The following is a 15,557-nucleotide window of genomic DNA, read 5'->3' on the forward strand; positions in this document are numbered from 1 at the left end:
TGTTGACCTGTCCCTTACACCTTAAACCTACCCATACCAGCACACCTGTCCCTAACCTTACCCGTATCACACCGCAATAGCAGAAAAAGTATTTTACAGTACAACATGAACACAATAAGTACAGTGTACTTATTTTTCTATGTAAGTACATTGTACTTAAAGCCACTTAATATAAAGTGGGACCAAAAAATAAAATGCTGTGTGGACAAATTTGCTTAACTCCCAACAACAAAACTGATTGTTCTGGTCCTTGATTATGATTGGCTGAGACATGTCCAACAAACACACACCTGTGACCTCATTAAATCAATATTACCGAGCTAAATGTTACTGAAGAACTACACGTTAGGAGAAGTATTAAATTTCTGTTGATATGTGTGGTTTACAGTGATTTTAGAACTACCGGTACTATCTTTAGTGATCAGAGAAGGGCTCATTCAGCCCATCAGGCAATTGTTTAAGCATGTATGGGTTAGAAAAACGGGTATTTTTGACATGAAAAGTTGCTTAATGCACCTTTAAATCACTGAAAACCACTGTTTATCATAACGCTTTATTCATTTTAGGCCATATTTAGCTTCATATTATCTTAACACTGGCAAAATGTTTCTCAGAACAACACAATCAAAGTGCGAAAGCATATTATGATAAGAAAAAAAGTGTTTGTTTCTTTGAACTAGGGCTGAACGATATTCTGTTTTAACATCGACATCGCGATGTGCGAGTGAGCGATAGTCACATCGCCGGAACATGCGATGTAAAGGATAGTAGCCTAGCACAGTAGCACCAGCGGCGGGAGATATTACACGCACTTCATGAGGCACGCGCCGCGTGACAGACAGTCTCTGTCTCGCGGGCGTGCTCGCTCTAGATTTCGGAGATTTTAACTAATTCGCTGGCATCAGCCGCTATCAATATGCGGGAGACTCCCGGAACTTCATATCGGCATTATAATTATTGATTTTTCATATTTTGGTGCCCCCTCAGCTCTTGGTGCATTACGCACAGCACGTGATGCACGTGGTGGGAGCGACGGCGCAGACAGGCTGTATGTAAAGCTGCTGTTTAAATGCGTTCTGCTTTTCTGTTTACAGAAATGTTCTTAATTTTGGAATAAAATATTAAGTGACCTTTTTGTCACTTGTAATGAAGCTTGCTTATTAGTGAAATTATTAATATCATGGAATGGTAATTATTGACTTTAGCCTGGAGTTATGGCTCTCAATATATATCGTTGGGGAAAAAAATATCGCAATGTAATTTTTTTCCAATATCGTGCAGCCCTAATTTGAACAAACAGAAAGATCCTTTTTAACTTACCAGATCATTTGTACACAAACAGAACATCAGTGTTAACTGTCCTTTGACAAACTGTCATCTGTGCACAGAAAGGAAATTCCTGATGGTCATTTATTAGTTTATGTAACATTTTACAGACAATTACCTTAAAACAATATTCTATAAAACAATGTAAATCAAACAAATGAATCATAGATATATGTAAATAAGCATATGTATGTAGTGTCTGGTCTATTTCCATAATTCCACAACAAAGACTTCATATACAGTAAGCAATAAAGGTGATAGAAAAGAAAGATAAGCAAATACTAGGATGAAAACATGCCTGATCTAAGCTACAACTGTAATCTAATGTTGTCTACATCACCATTGAGATATTACAAGTGTACATATCAACTGTCAACTGGCCGTGTTCAGTGATCATGGGAAAATCTGTGAGAAATGGGTTTACATCACTTGGGGTGTATTTAAGAAACATTTTCCCCCATTAACACCTGAACCTTTACCTTTCAGTCTTCCTTCATAGCGCAGCCATCATCATGTGGACGCCTCCACTCGACCTCACCTGTGAGAATGACAAGATCGTTTCTAAACTTCACATTAGACCTAATCTTGTACTATGAGGAACCTTCAGTGTACCTTCAGAGTCCACTCAAACCTCCCTTTACTTCAAAGCTTGACTGGTCATGTCCCGGGATATATCACAATCTGGCCCTCAGTGGACCAACTCCAGCTGACTCGCAGAAAAGGGCAGTACGCCACTAACATAGTAAGCAATGCCCAGAGACAGAAGAGCGATGACCACCAGCAGCAGCAGGACCCTCCAGAAGCCCAAATCCTCCACAAACTCCTGCCAGGTGGAGCGGAAGCTGGACAGCACACCCTCGCTGTTCTGTAGGTTTGGATTGAGCAGCGAATGGCTCTCCATCGCACTAGGAACAAGAGTGTTGAATCAGTATTGGTAATCAATTGAAACATGTCAAATGACTAAAAGATGTTCCTAAAAGGTGGCATCTGAGGCGAATCGAACCTCTCGCTCTCAGCCATCTGCATGGCTTCTAGTTTGGAGTGGGCTCCTCTGTTGAAGCCCTTGACCTCTTGCTCTTCCAGGCCTTCCAGCAGCCGAATGGCATCTTTATTTACCCCTCTCCTCTTAGCCAGCACCAGGGGGGTCGACCCGTTGTGGTTACTGTTCAAATGCAAGAGCACAATCGAGAAACGTTACATAGTCAATGAAAACTTACCATTGTTACAATAGTGTTCTGCCAAGTTATTACATCATTACAAGCACTACTACTACTACTACAGTAAAATGATGATAAATTAATATGATATCTTAATTTAAAACATTTCATTTATATTTTATGAAAGTGCTAACTTGTTACAATGGGGCTAAAAGTGCATAGTACATAGTAAGACTATCTTTCCTAAATAGTATCTAAAGGCACAATAATTAACATGATAATAAATAGCTGGCAGACTTTTTCATTTTTTGACATGACTATTTCAAAATGGTCAATATTTATTAAAGGGCACCTATTATGTAAAATTCACTTTTACATGGTGTTTGAACATAAATGTGTGTTGGCAGTGTGTGTACACAACCACCCTATAATGATAAAAATCCAACCAGTGTTTTTTTTTTAAATCCCCATAAATCATAAGCACTGTCTCAGAATCAATGCAATGTGACGTAGAATTGCACAAGCCCCGCCCACAACTGTTGACTGACACTGCAGTGTGAGCATAGACCCGCCCTGAGTGAGCTGGACACAGTCCGACATTTTTTCGACGCTGGAGCAGCTGTAGAATATCGAAAGCGATTGAGATGTTTTGTTTTTTGGATGTTAAAATAAACATAGCAGTCTTCATTTACTCTCGTTGTTACTCGAGGATTGATCAGTACAACTGCTCTCGTGATCCAGCTTACAGTCTCCGGAGTGACAGGACTGACGTTACTGATCACGGCAGAAATGAAAGTGAGAGAGCGAACACTTTATGACAGCTCGAGCTCATCGAGTCGTTTTACAGATATACAATTTACCAGTTTATAAAGCACCCACTGAAAAGGTGTGTATATATTTGTTTACTGTTAGTTGTAACGAGTGTATTGTGTACTTCACTGTGTACCGTGATAATGAAAGGGAGAGAGAGAGAGTTTATGGATAAGACTTAATGGGCACTTCTTATACTGTGTTTATTCTTACTGATTTTCTGCAGTAAAACTAACGCTTCATCTTTTGTGTGATGTACAATAAACTTAATTGAACTCATCAGTATATTTTGGTCATCATTCAGACGGGGTCTACTACAGCAGGCTTGTATTAATAGTGGAGCAGATGGCATATAAGTTATAAACGTAATTAAAATAAACATACCTGTTCTATCTCTATTCAGCATATATTCTCTAGCTCTCTGGGCATTATTGTCCGACTCGAACACCGTTACTGTGAGTTTCTGTTTTGTTTTTATCATCTTTCTGTGAGATGAGATTGTCCTGGCTCTTGAGTGTGAGCTGGTTAGGCTCCGCCCCCCGTGGAACCGCATCTCATTAACTTTTAAAGGAGACACTAAAACTGTGCGTTTTTCTCAGCCCCCCCAAAAATGACAATTTAAACATGCTGTAAAAAAATTATCTGTGGGGTATTTTGAGCTAAAACTTCATATACACACTCTGGGGACATCAGAGACTTATTTTACATCTTGTGTAAAGGGGCATAATCGGTGCCCTTTAAGTTGAATGTCCACCCTAGAGATAATAATCATATCTATAACGAAACCATCATATTTTGGAAATTATTATTACGTTACACATTTTAGTTAATTACTCTGACTAATTTTTTATTACATTTAGATTTCTTTTGACCCACCTTGTTTATACCATGAGTAATATCATTTTGTACCATTTTGATACAAAATGTACCAATAATACAAAGAGAAGGAACAACTAATCCATTTTGTTTTGTTATGGTTATCAACAACATTAATTGGATTAAAAATTACATTACGTCAGGGTTTCCCAAACTAGGTTTTAGGAAGTAACTGCAGGGGGTTCTTCTTAAATTAACGAAAAGCAAATAATCTTAATTATTGTTAATAAATCTTAAAAATGGTATGTTAAAAGAAATGAGTAATTTAAAAAAAACTAACTAACAAACAAAAAGAAAAATATATTCTATTTGTTAATACTGTGTGGTCTCTCAATTTTCCATTTAATTATAGTCGCCTGACTAGTGGCTGGTCTGTGTGAGAAATTGCACAAAACTGGAAGACTTTATGAACATATATAACCAATACTTTGTTGTTGTTTTTAAAGGAAAATGTTAAAGATATAAAAGCATAATTAGGGACCATCAATGAATTCTAATTAATTTACTGCCATTTTGCAAATTATTAATTGATCGTGTAATCAATAAAAAGGTAACTGTAGTCTGATTATGAGTATTTTAAAACATAATATAATATAATTACAAGTATCTAATTTTTAGGTTCTGATTAGGTAATCCAGATTACATAAACCGTTACTAGTCTACCCAGCACTTGACTAGCTGCAGTATTAGCCCCGTTGTAGTAACCTACATAATAAACACAATAGTAGTCACAAGCGCTTACCAAAAATCGTCCAGTTACCTAAATGAATAAAACTATTGGCATATCTCACCAAATGTCAATTTTGAGACCATTGGACACCAGGAACTGAATGGTGTCCACATGTCCACACAGGTGCAGTGCAGTGTTGCCCTGATAGTCGGTGGCCAGCAGGTCTGCGCCGAACTTGTGCAGGAAGCGGCAGATGTCCACATTACCTCGTGCCGCTGCCAGATGCAGACCCGTGCGGCCCCTGTGATCACGGATGTTGGGGTCGCAGCCGGTCTCCAGCAGACGCCTAGCGAAACTCAAGTCCCCATCGATACAAGCCTGCAGTAACGGTACACTGGTCTGCGACGAGTCATTGATGAAGACATATGACATGTCCGAGTCGGTCTCCGAAAATTCCAGCGTAACTGAAAAACACAATAATTGAGTGGATCTCATCAAACTACATTTTGCATTTAAAAGACGAAGTCTGTTTTTAGGATTTTAGATTTTTTTTGCACTGTGACATTAATCACATGACACCACACCTCTACAGTATTACACTAATTTCCCACTTTATAGGTGACTTTACTGTGTACTTGTGGACTATGTTATTGTGTTCATGTTGTTATGTCATGCAAAACACTTTTGCTGCTATTGAAGTGGGATACGGGTGGTTTGGTTATGCACAGGTTTGGTGGTATGATTAAGTTTAAGGGTTGGTTAATGTGTATGGGAAGGGTCAACACTGTAATTATAGATATAACTATAGAAATGAACTACAGCTGTAATGCAAAAAATAAAAAGTAAAAGCATGCAGGTAATTCTTTTTAAAGAAATACAAGAACAATGTAAAAACATGTATAAGTGAATTTAATCAAAAGATTATTTTAAATATTAGTACATAGTAGTTAATAAGACACTTAATATCAAGTGGGTCCCAGTTACAGTAAAGCAAATTGTAAAAAAACAAAACAAAAAGAAATCATTCTCACTGACATGAATAGGGGAAGTAACCTTGATAAGACCATGTTGTACCATATAATTTTTCTAAAGACCTGCGATGGAAATGGCTGAGTAATTAAATAATTTTCAAATTAAGATTAATAAATTAAATGCATCCTTGTATGATTTATTTTCTCTGTATTTATTTAGAAATATTTTGTGTTTGTAATTAGGGAAAGTGACCATATTAAGCCCACAGTCTAAAATGATTAAAGTATAAAAACATCTTACACATTAAATGATTAATGGTATTCGACATACAGTAGGCATACGTTTCTTAAAGCAAAATATAATTTTGTAACTTTTCCCGTTTAAATATGAGGTGATTATGGAGGTGAAATATGACCTAGCCTAGTCCTAAATGATGAGGGTGACGATGGTGCTGGTCACACCCATAGACTGTTTAAAAAATTTTAGGTCACATTCATGAAGGATTAGGCTATACTCAACTGTAATAATTCAACATGAAGGCTTTTTTAAAACTGTTACAACACTCTTTAACAAAGCACCTGGCCATGAGCTGCAGTGCTGGAAGAGGAGGAAGGATGATTCTGTATTAGCCAACGCACTGTTAGAAGATGATGCTGACTAATGTAAAAACATCCATCTAATCACAACTGTGAGATGTATTCCTCTAAAGACACAACAGAGAGGCATCTGCGAGTACAAACCAGCTTCAGTGTGTCAAGTGTGGTTTTACGTTAGTGAACATGTCACTGTAAACAGTTGTATATTACACTATGTTTCCCAGCGTTTAACGTATAAGAGCACTAACTTACTAGCATATGAGAGACGGGAGAAAACAGACTCAACAAAAAGACAGCAGCGAACTTATTCATACACACTCTTATGGGTTTATATCATGTACCTGTTTTGTGCAGCAGTCTCAAAGGAGAAATGTCTAGCGTTTGCTGAAGTCCCCGTCCCTTATGTCTATCTGTGTGTTGTTTATGAGTTACTACAGCGGCTGAACCAGTGGGGAGTCTGGAAGCTCACAGCGCCCTCTACTGCTGTGGGGCGCTGCTGCCGCGCTTCGAAACATTTATGAATCTTTTCTTTTGAATCAGTGGTTCGGAGCTTGCATCGAACTCTCACGAGATTTTGGATTTTAGCAAACGAAGGACGATTTGGATCTGGTGAACCCATAAACAAGGGTCTAATGGTTGTAACCTTATATACTGTCTATGGTTATGGTTGTAACTGATCTATAGGTTAATTTTTGAATAATTAAAATAATTGTTTTATTATATATATTACAATATTACAAATAATATTACCTATATTACAAAACATTTAATTGTCCACATTTATCCAGCATTGACTAATAAAACACACAAAACACGAATTGACGTTATTTGAATAAAACAGACATTTTACATAACCATTTTAATGATAGGTTATTTAATACTTGAATAATATATATTTGGGCCGATTTTCACTGCATTTACACAGTTTTGACCAGCAGAAATCGTGTCTCATATCAGCTATCAGTTAATGGTTAATAGCCTAAAGGATACTATATTGATTTTTGTAGGTTACAAGAACAATCAGAATGTCCGAATCAGAAAAAAATTGTATCTTTATTAAGAATTGGGTTGACAAAGGTGTAATTTTTGTTTTGGATTTGTTGAAGGGTGCCAGCTTTTATTCCTACACCGAATTCATCACCTTTTTTTGAGTGGATTCCTCACCTAAAGTTTATGACTGGGTTATTAATGCTATTTCACCTAAACTTTTGCATATGGTTAGGTCATACCGTATAGTGTCAGTCTGTGAAATGCCCCAATTATCCATTGAGGATTGGAGCTGTCCAATGATTAGAAGATTTCTTATTAGGAAGATCAGGGTACAATATACCTATGGTGTTTCGAGCACTTCAAAAAATAGGGCATTATTTTGCGCGGGCAATTGGTTAAATTTCGAAAAGCTTCGTTCCTCCCATTTCATCATCATAATAAAAACATATGTTTTTATATAAGAATAAGACAACATTTAGAAGTTTGAATACTTTTATTTGACAGGTTTCATATGTATACTGCACTCACTGTGAGCATTCAAATCAAACATTTACACCACTATATGAAATACTGGAAAATGTCATCCTCTCATATTTGCCGTCTGAATTAATTAAAATAAATGTTTACTGCGCGTTCTGAAATGATACATCTCTTTGTTTTAGTCTCACAGCAGTACAAATATAATAAAGCAAATTGCCCACTTGTGATGGCCAATCTTCACAAATGTACATAATTTTATTTCAGAAAAAAAAAAAGTGGAAATATTGTTAAATCTTTCCCTATTGTTAAATGTACAATCGATTTAATGTATGTCTCATCAAGAGGATGAAATGAATAAACCATAATCTAACCACTTACAGACACATAATGAAATGTAACACGAATAGAAGAAAATGTATACTCCGGGCTACCAATGAGAGACTGAACGGCTAAGTGGTCATAGTGGTTATGTTTCAACCAATCTCTCTGAGAGACTAACTCAAAATTAGTCTATTTATCGCCTCCAATGCACACAGTAAATTAGACATTTTGAAATGAAAAATGACTTTATGAGTATAAAACATATTATAAACATTTTTTGGTGTGAATTATTGAGGATGAAAACCTATACCTTAAAAGACCAAGAGATGATCTGCAAGGTATCAATCATCCTCATCATTTATGTTTGAGGAATGTCTTAATGTTCTTATCAATAAAATAATAGAAGAATCATTGAACACACTAGGTGAACTAGATGATTTTAGATCAGCTGCATGCGATCTTGTAAAATAATAACATATTTTTTTAACTTCAGTGCAATTATAGGATATTTATGGAGTTGGACCAATCATTTCAAGTGACAACCATGAGGCACAATCTTACTTGTTCATGCAGATTGCAAAGTGCTGGTTTGTCCGTTATTGCCGAATGGTAAACAAGAAGACCTGGTTAACATTATTGTCAAGAAAGCACCAATATAGACTCCTAAAGCCAAAACATATTATCCATACAATGCAGTAGAACCGGTTAATGAAAAGACTGCATCGTTTTCATCGTTGGGTGTATTATTCCGTGCCATCCACTGGGAGTCAGGGATGCACTCTCTGAGGTAACCGTGAATATGACTAAGAACTTAAGGAAAAAGCTTTAACACAAAAAATACAACATCATATTTTCAACATAGCACCACTGTTGATAATAAACAGATAAAGAGTACACATCTCTTTCTCCACTTCTTTTCATTCCAACCCCGATATCCTCCAAATTTACCAAGGGCACACCTCAGCCCTTCATGTTCCCACTGTCAAGCTCATGAAATCAAATCAGTCAGTTGACGTTTGTTTCCTTTATCTTCTTCTACTCATCTCATCTCTTCTTCCATTCTTTTAGTTAAAGTCTCCTGCTGTGCATCTACACAAGCTACAAGATCTTCATGCAGACTTGACAGCGACTGATGCGTGACCGGAATTGATCTCCCTTCAGCGTCTCCTGGGTAGGACCCTGGACGAACTGTTCGCCCTGCTCTACCGTGGTCAACCAGAAACTGTACTTGTTGACAAAGTAGTGGCAGGTTCCGCGGGCACCGTTGCACTCGATGAAGGGAGTGGCGCGGAAATCCTCAAGACAAGAACCGGGAGACACCAACGACTGACCGCCTCCTCCTGCACCTGCGGCTGTGTGCTGAAGGACAGACACAAAAATGATAAAGTTATATGTAGGTAGCTTGACATCGTAAAAAAAACGTTGTTCATTGCATCTTTGAGGAGACTTTGAGTAAGACCTTGATCAAAAATAATTGAGATAAATATTCACTACCGTTCAAAAGTTTGGAGGGTTTTTTAAGGGCTCTTAAGGTCTTTGCACACTTGAGTCCGAAATTTTCATATGCGGCTCTGAATTGTCAAAACACCTCAAAATGCTGGCTACAGATGCAAAAAATGCAGAAAAATCGAACCCGATCCGAATTTTTTTATGATGGATGAACGTTTCGGAGGTAGTGTGTACCTCATTCATTTATTTACAGTAAACAGCTTATATGAGCACATTATTAACTGTAACATGTAACTGTCAACATGTCTTATTTTGTTGACTGTAAAGTGTTTAAACATTATCTTACACACACATATATGTGACCCTGGTCATAAGTCGCATGGGTATATTTGTGGCTATAGCCAACAAAACACTGTATGGGTCAAAATTATAGATTTTTCTTTTATGCCAAAAATCATTAGGATATTAAGTAAAGATCATGATCCATGAAGATATTTTGTAAACAAATATATATTTGTGTGAGTGAATGCAGCACAACTTTAAAGGTGATTTTCTCAATATTTAGATTTTTTTGCACCCTCAGATTCCAGATTTTCAAATAGTTGTATCTCAGCCAAATATCGTCCTATCCTAACAAACCATACATCAATGGAAATAATTTATTCAGCTTTCAGATGATGTATAAATATCAATTAAAACATTTCTACTCAAAAAATTGTGGTCCAGGGTCACATATGTGTACTACACTGTAAGTTCTTTTTATTTGAATCTGTGCGTGTAGGCTGAGGTATAACTGAATTTTACCATAAGGAAGGAGTAACCAATCCACAGACTTCTCCAGCCCCGAGGGCATGTCGGTATGCTGAGATCTTGGCTGTGGACAGCGACTGCTTGAGATGGAGCCTCGCACACTGAGCAGCGGCTAATGTACTGAGATATCTGCTGATCTGCCACAGGCATCATGGGAATGGGCGCAGAAGTGGACAGCCAATAGGATTTGTCATTCCGGCTAGCGTAGTGGCAGATTTCATTGACTGTGCAGTACAGGAAGGGGATGGTGCTGAAATGTGGCAGACATGAGCCAGGCAATCCTGTGAGGAAGAGAACATTTGAATTCAATCATCTTTCAGAGCATTAGGCAAATCAACTCATCAGTTCATACATGTAAAATTGTCTATATTACGCAGTGCACAATAAACTTATCTACAACAATATAATTCCAAAACAGAATACTCATAATTGTATGAACCTTTTAAACAATTGAAAGCCCTTATAATAGCAACCCTAGAGTCTCACCCAGGTCCTGGTTGTGTGCTTTCTCCTGCCCCTCCACATACAGCAAACTGTATCCCTCCCATAGCTTGGTCATGCCTTGAGGACACATGGGCATCTGGATGGATTGACTGTGTTTCACCAAAGTATAACCAATACCATTACTGCGCTGCAGTGTACCAGGAGGACCTGGCAACCCTGGCTTGCCACGGGTTCCTGTGGAGTGAGAGAATTTAAAAGATAATTACAGAAGGGAGGAAAAGAAATGGGCGAAATCTACTGTTACCTTACACACTTGAAAATATATTGTTGTTAATGAAATTTATACCTTAAAAATATGCAGTTGAAATGTCTACCTGATCTGACCGCTAAAACTGCTTTTTTCTTGTTCTATGATTGAGTCATATTAAATAGCATGGCTTGATGGGAATAATACAAATTAATTTAGATGTTACCACATAAAGAACATTTTAGGTTACCTGAAAAAAAAAAGTATTTTTCAAAGTATTTTACACTTGCACCAAGTGAAGATCTAACACAAGGCCAAAACAGTCTATTGCACAAAAATGTTTATTGCTAAGAAATATATCTAAATATTACAGAGCGCCTAAAGGGACGTGGTGGTGGAAAAAATTTAGGATGGGAGAATGTTTTTGGAGGAAATCTTTTGCATTCCCTCGCAAAACTTTTGCGTTCCCTCGAGAAACTTTGCCTTCCCTCGCAAAAATATTCAAGAGGTCCTCTCTGCAGCCTGTAGCACGATGACGTAGCTGGATGGTCCAAAACGTATTGGACACTGTTACGCACATGCGCGGTGGTGTGTTTTGGTGACGTCATATATGCATGCGCACTAGTAGAGTTGAACAATCGCACGTGCTTTGATCTTCCAAGAAGAATAAAGTTAAATATAAATGGTCACTTGAGTATGGAAGCTCTTATCCGACTCAAAATAAAACATTTAAAAAAATAATTGCGACTTTTTATCTCACAATTGCGAGTTTACATCTCGCATACTGACTATTTCTCAGAATTGTGAAAGTCAGAATTGCGTGAAATAAAGTCTCAATTGCATGCTATAAAGTCAGAATTTAGACTTTGTTCTCGCAATTCTGAATTTATAACACATAATTGCGTGTTTATATCTCCCAATTCTGACATCTTTTCTCAGAATTGTGAGATATAAACTCGCAATTGTGAGTTATAAAGTCAAATTTTTAAATAAGTACTTTTTTTTTTTACCTCAGAATAGTTTAATATCTCCCAATTCTGACTTTATAACACTTAATTGCGACTTTATATCATGCAATTCTGACTTTATATCTCCCAATTGCGTATTATAAAGCCAGAATTGCGAGATATAAACATGCAATTCTGAGAAAAAAAGTCTGAATTTCAAGTATATTTCTCGCAATTGCGAGTTTATATCTCATAATTCTGATTTAACACACAATTGCGACTTTATATCAAGCAATTCTGACTTTATAACCTGCAATTGCGACTTTATATCATGCAATTCTGAGATTAAAAGTCAGAATAGTGAGATAAAAAGTCGCTATTACCTTTTTTATTTCTCACTCTGTGGCAAAAACAAGCTTCCATACCATAGACATGTCTTGCAGACACTGAACAGCAAATTAAGAGGAACCTTATGTACAGATCACTGTGGAAAAATGAGTATAGCCATTAAGCACTGACCGCATTTCTTTATTTGAGTCCAAGTTCAAACACTACGAAACGCTCCATTAACGTATGGAGCTCTGAAGCACTGCCAGCTGGACATTAAACAGGAAGTGTCTGTGCGAGCTCACAACAGGTTTTACGTGGGAACACAAATATCTTTGCGAGGGAACGCAAAAGATTTACAAAACCACGTCCCTTTAGGGCTCTGTAAAATATAAATACAGTACACTACCGTTCAAAAGTTTAGGGTCTGTAAGATTTTTTCATGAAATAAGCATCTTATGTTCACCAAGGCTGCATTTATTTGATAAAAAAATACAGTAAAAACAAATATTATTTAATATTATTACAATTTAATGATGGCAAAGCTGAATTTTCAGCATAATTTCTCCAGTCTTCAGTGTCACATGATTCTTCAGAAATCATTCTAATATGATGATTTGCTGATCAAGAAACATTTACTATTAAAATCAATGTTAAAAACAGTTGTGCTGATTAATATTTTTCTGGAAACCATCATGCAGTATTTTCAGGATTTTTTGATGAATAAAATGTTCAAAAGAAAATAATTTATTTTAAATGGAAAACTTTTGTAACATTGTAAATGTCTTTGTCAATTTATTGATCAATATTGCATAAAATGCATAAAAGAATAATCGTAATAAAGTTTGAACGGACAAACAACCTTTTCTATATGTTTTTGTTATTTTCCCTTTTGTCCATGATAAAAATAAAACAGACTTGTGAACCACCATGTGAAAACCACTGTTCCAAATTGTATATAAAAATGTAAAAGGTAAAAGGACATTCTTTGTACCATAGTCTCCTGTGGGTCCTTGGGTTCCTGGAGTTCCAGGGTCACCAAAAGTTCCTGGAGATCCAGCTGGACCAGTTGGTCCGGGTCTACCCAGTGGCCCTCTGAGTCCCTTGGGACCTACATTAATTTCAGAGGAATTGAAATTGAAGTTAAAATGTTAAATAATTGATCAGACTTTCAGTTTCATTTTTTTTGTGTGCTTTTTCTTCTTATGTGAAGACAGGAAAAAAGCACTCACCTGGTAACCCTGGAGTGCCTGGCAAGCCTGGTATTCCCGCCTGACCAAAAAACCCATCAAGACCTGCTGGGCCTGGATCCCCAAATGGGCTTTGGTTTGGATTAGGTGGGAAAAAAACAGGACCTGGAGCTCCCTTAGGACCAGAAACGCCTGAGAGGACGATAAGCAAATGTTTCAAGAATGCTTATGAATAACATTATTACTGTTTTGCAAAACATGCACTGTAATCAACCGACCATTTAATCCTTTGGGTCCATTCCTGCCATAATCTCCTGGTTCTCCCGGGAACCCTGGTTGTCCACGTACACCACTAAAGCCAGGGTCACCTCTTTGCCCTTGTAAATCCAGAAGAAAAAGAGAGCACAAAAATGAACGAATTCCCAAAGCCTAGGGAGGGCACCGCACGAGAGACCCCACGGTTCTAATGGGGTGCTAAGTACCCTTAAACGATAAGCTGATACTGCAATAATATCATATTGGCGAAACTGAACCAGTATGTATTTGTGTTTGCGCTCAAAGAGTTTATATTTACGTGTTTTAGCAGCATTGAGCAATGAAGCCAATCACATACATGCCTGTTGATTTCTTGAGCGCAGTGGCCAATCAGTTTTTTAATTTAGTCAGAATACACTTACCGCTCAAACACAAGAGTTTTTCTTCAGTGCTGACTCACAAGTTCTGCACGCTTGTGAATCCTCTCATTATAACAAACGAAGTGTAGACATGATGCAAGTAAGAGTTTCATTGTGCAGTGTAGACAGCTTCATTGATAATAATGTAATAAAATAACTTTGTGAGATTGCAATGAACTGAGATGAGTGATGGCTTTTTAGTGATTTTAAATGGAGCGCTCTCTCTGCACGCATTTAGATTACAGCATGTTTACAATAAAGTTGACATCAATGAATAGTAGACAACATGTTATGTATGTTGGATTCATTTAAACACTGCATGCATCATGGCATGATTATAATACATCACCATAAAGCGTTAATTAGCACACAAGTATTCATTTTGCCATTAGCATTCTCCACTTAACAGTGAAAAATTACCAACCTTCATGACATTGATGTTTGTGTAGTATTATGAAATAGCTTTTTTATAACCTCTTTACTATGGAGCTAATAATAAGACAAAATTATTTGAATTTGAATTCTGTAAATGTTAATTATTTACAAGTGTAATCTAACAAAATTGAATTTTATGAGGTATTTTAAATCATTCTGAATTTGATTTCTTTAAACGAATATTGAACATTTGAAATTTAACGAATTTAAATGTTTTTATGGCTGAATTTTAGACATGTATTTTCAAACAGCTATTTTTTTTGTTCTGAATTCTTAGACTGCAAATATTCAGTAAAAAAAAAAAATACAGATTCAAGTTTTCAAGATGAAGAAGAAATTCAGAACTTTTTCTCATCAAACAACCAGACTAACCAATGGCTCTGTACCAAAAAGCCATTGGCCATTGGCCCCTGTACCAAAAAACTCTTCTTTTAAAAATAATTTATGAACTGTAGTCTAAAGTGTTCATGAATTGCAATCATTTAAGTTTAAGTATGCCAGGTAAGAGGCTAACTTATTGCACTTTTTGTCCATTTGTAGTTTGTTAAATTCTTGTGTGCTTCTTTTTTTTCTTCCAGATTTGTTAGTTGTTGTTTATCACCACCATGTATTTACTTCATATGTACCGGTATGTTAATGTTTATTACTATTCATGTTATACTATAGGAAATTGCAGTTCATATGAAAGATGAGCATTTTGAGTAAAACATCTCAACACTAACAGAGCCTGGGCCGGTGTTGTGCCGAATTTCGACCCCCTGCCAAATTATTACCCCCCTCGTTGAAGTCAGTACCTGATTGCCTAATCCTAACCCCACCCCTAATCCTAACCCCTC

General features: G+C 36.8%; 2 protein-coding genes across 14 annotated transcripts in view; both read right to left on the minus strand.

Moving 5' to 3' along the window:
• Nucleotides 1-483: 483 nt before the first annotated feature.
• Nucleotides 484-6,912, minus strand: ankrd46b (ankyrin repeat domain 46b). Of its 9 annotated transcripts, none has more exons than XM_079605036.1 (7): nucleotides 6,749-6,912; nucleotides 4,961-5,303; nucleotides 2,330-2,488; nucleotides 1,939-2,231; nucleotides 1,806-1,864; nucleotides 1,295-1,731; nucleotides 484-676 (listed from the first exon to the last, which is right to left on the minus strand). In XM_079605036.1, exons 2-4 carry the CDS (start codon nucleotides 5,269-5,271, stop codon nucleotides 2,015-2,017), a joined length of 687 nt encoding a protein of 228 aa, XP_079461162.1. In that variant the 5' UTR covers nucleotides 5,272-5,303; nucleotides 6,749-6,912; the 3' UTR covers nucleotides 484-676; nucleotides 1,295-1,731; nucleotides 1,806-1,864; nucleotides 1,939-2,014. The 9 variants fall into 9 exon arrangements, with proteins under 9 accessions (XP_079461162.1, XP_079461163.1, XP_079461159.1 ...); XM_079605037.1 differs by having other exon boundaries at nucleotides 487-676; nucleotides 1,295-1,378; nucleotides 6,749-6,899; XM_079605033.1 differs by having other exon boundaries at nucleotides 488-676; nucleotides 1,806-2,231; nucleotides 6,749-6,899.
• A 962-nt stretch (nucleotides 6,913-7,874) lies between these two features.
• The window catches only part of col4a6 (collagen, type IV, alpha 6), a 106,003-nt gene continuing 98,320 nt past the window's right edge, over nucleotides 7,875-15,557 (minus strand). For all 5 annotated transcript variants that reach the window (XM_079605257.1, XM_079605255.1, XM_079605258.1 and 2 more), the window contains 6 exons: nucleotides 13,891-13,989; nucleotides 13,655-13,804; nucleotides 13,417-13,533; nucleotides 10,944-11,135; nucleotides 10,452-10,738; nucleotides 7,875-9,557 (listed from right to left, as the gene is read on the minus strand). In XM_079605257.1, coding sequence (XP_079461383.1) covers nucleotides 9,297-9,557; nucleotides 10,452-10,738; nucleotides 10,944-11,135; nucleotides 13,417-13,533; nucleotides 13,655-13,804; nucleotides 13,891-13,989 — 1,106 coding nt within the window. In that variant the 3' untranslated portion in view covers nucleotides 7,875-9,296. The remainder of the gene's footprint in view (nucleotides 9,558-10,451; nucleotides 10,739-10,943; nucleotides 11,136-13,416; nucleotides 13,534-13,654; nucleotides 13,805-13,890; nucleotides 13,990-15,557) is intronic.

This window comes from Phoxinus phoxinus, assembly GCF_949152265.1.
Source record: "Phoxinus phoxinus genome assembly, chromosome: 2".
NCBI lineage: Eukaryota > Metazoa > Chordata > Actinopteri > Cypriniformes > Leuciscidae > Phoxinus > Phoxinus phoxinus.

Bases quoted from the DNA above. Each gene is read 5' to 3' on its own strand.
- ankrd46b (XM_079605036.1), bottom strand. From the start codon at position 5,271: ATGTCATATGTCTTCATCAATGACTCGTCGCAGACCAGTGTACCGTTA. The intron at 2,489-4,960 runs GTGAGATATGCC...GCATTTGAACAG, and splicing joins GGTCTCAAAATTGACATTTG to TAACCACAACGGGTCGACCC. The intron at 2,232-2,329 runs GTTCGATTCGCC...TCTTGTTCCTAG, and splicing joins CAGATGGCTGAGAGCGAGAG to TGCGATGGAGAGCCATTCGC.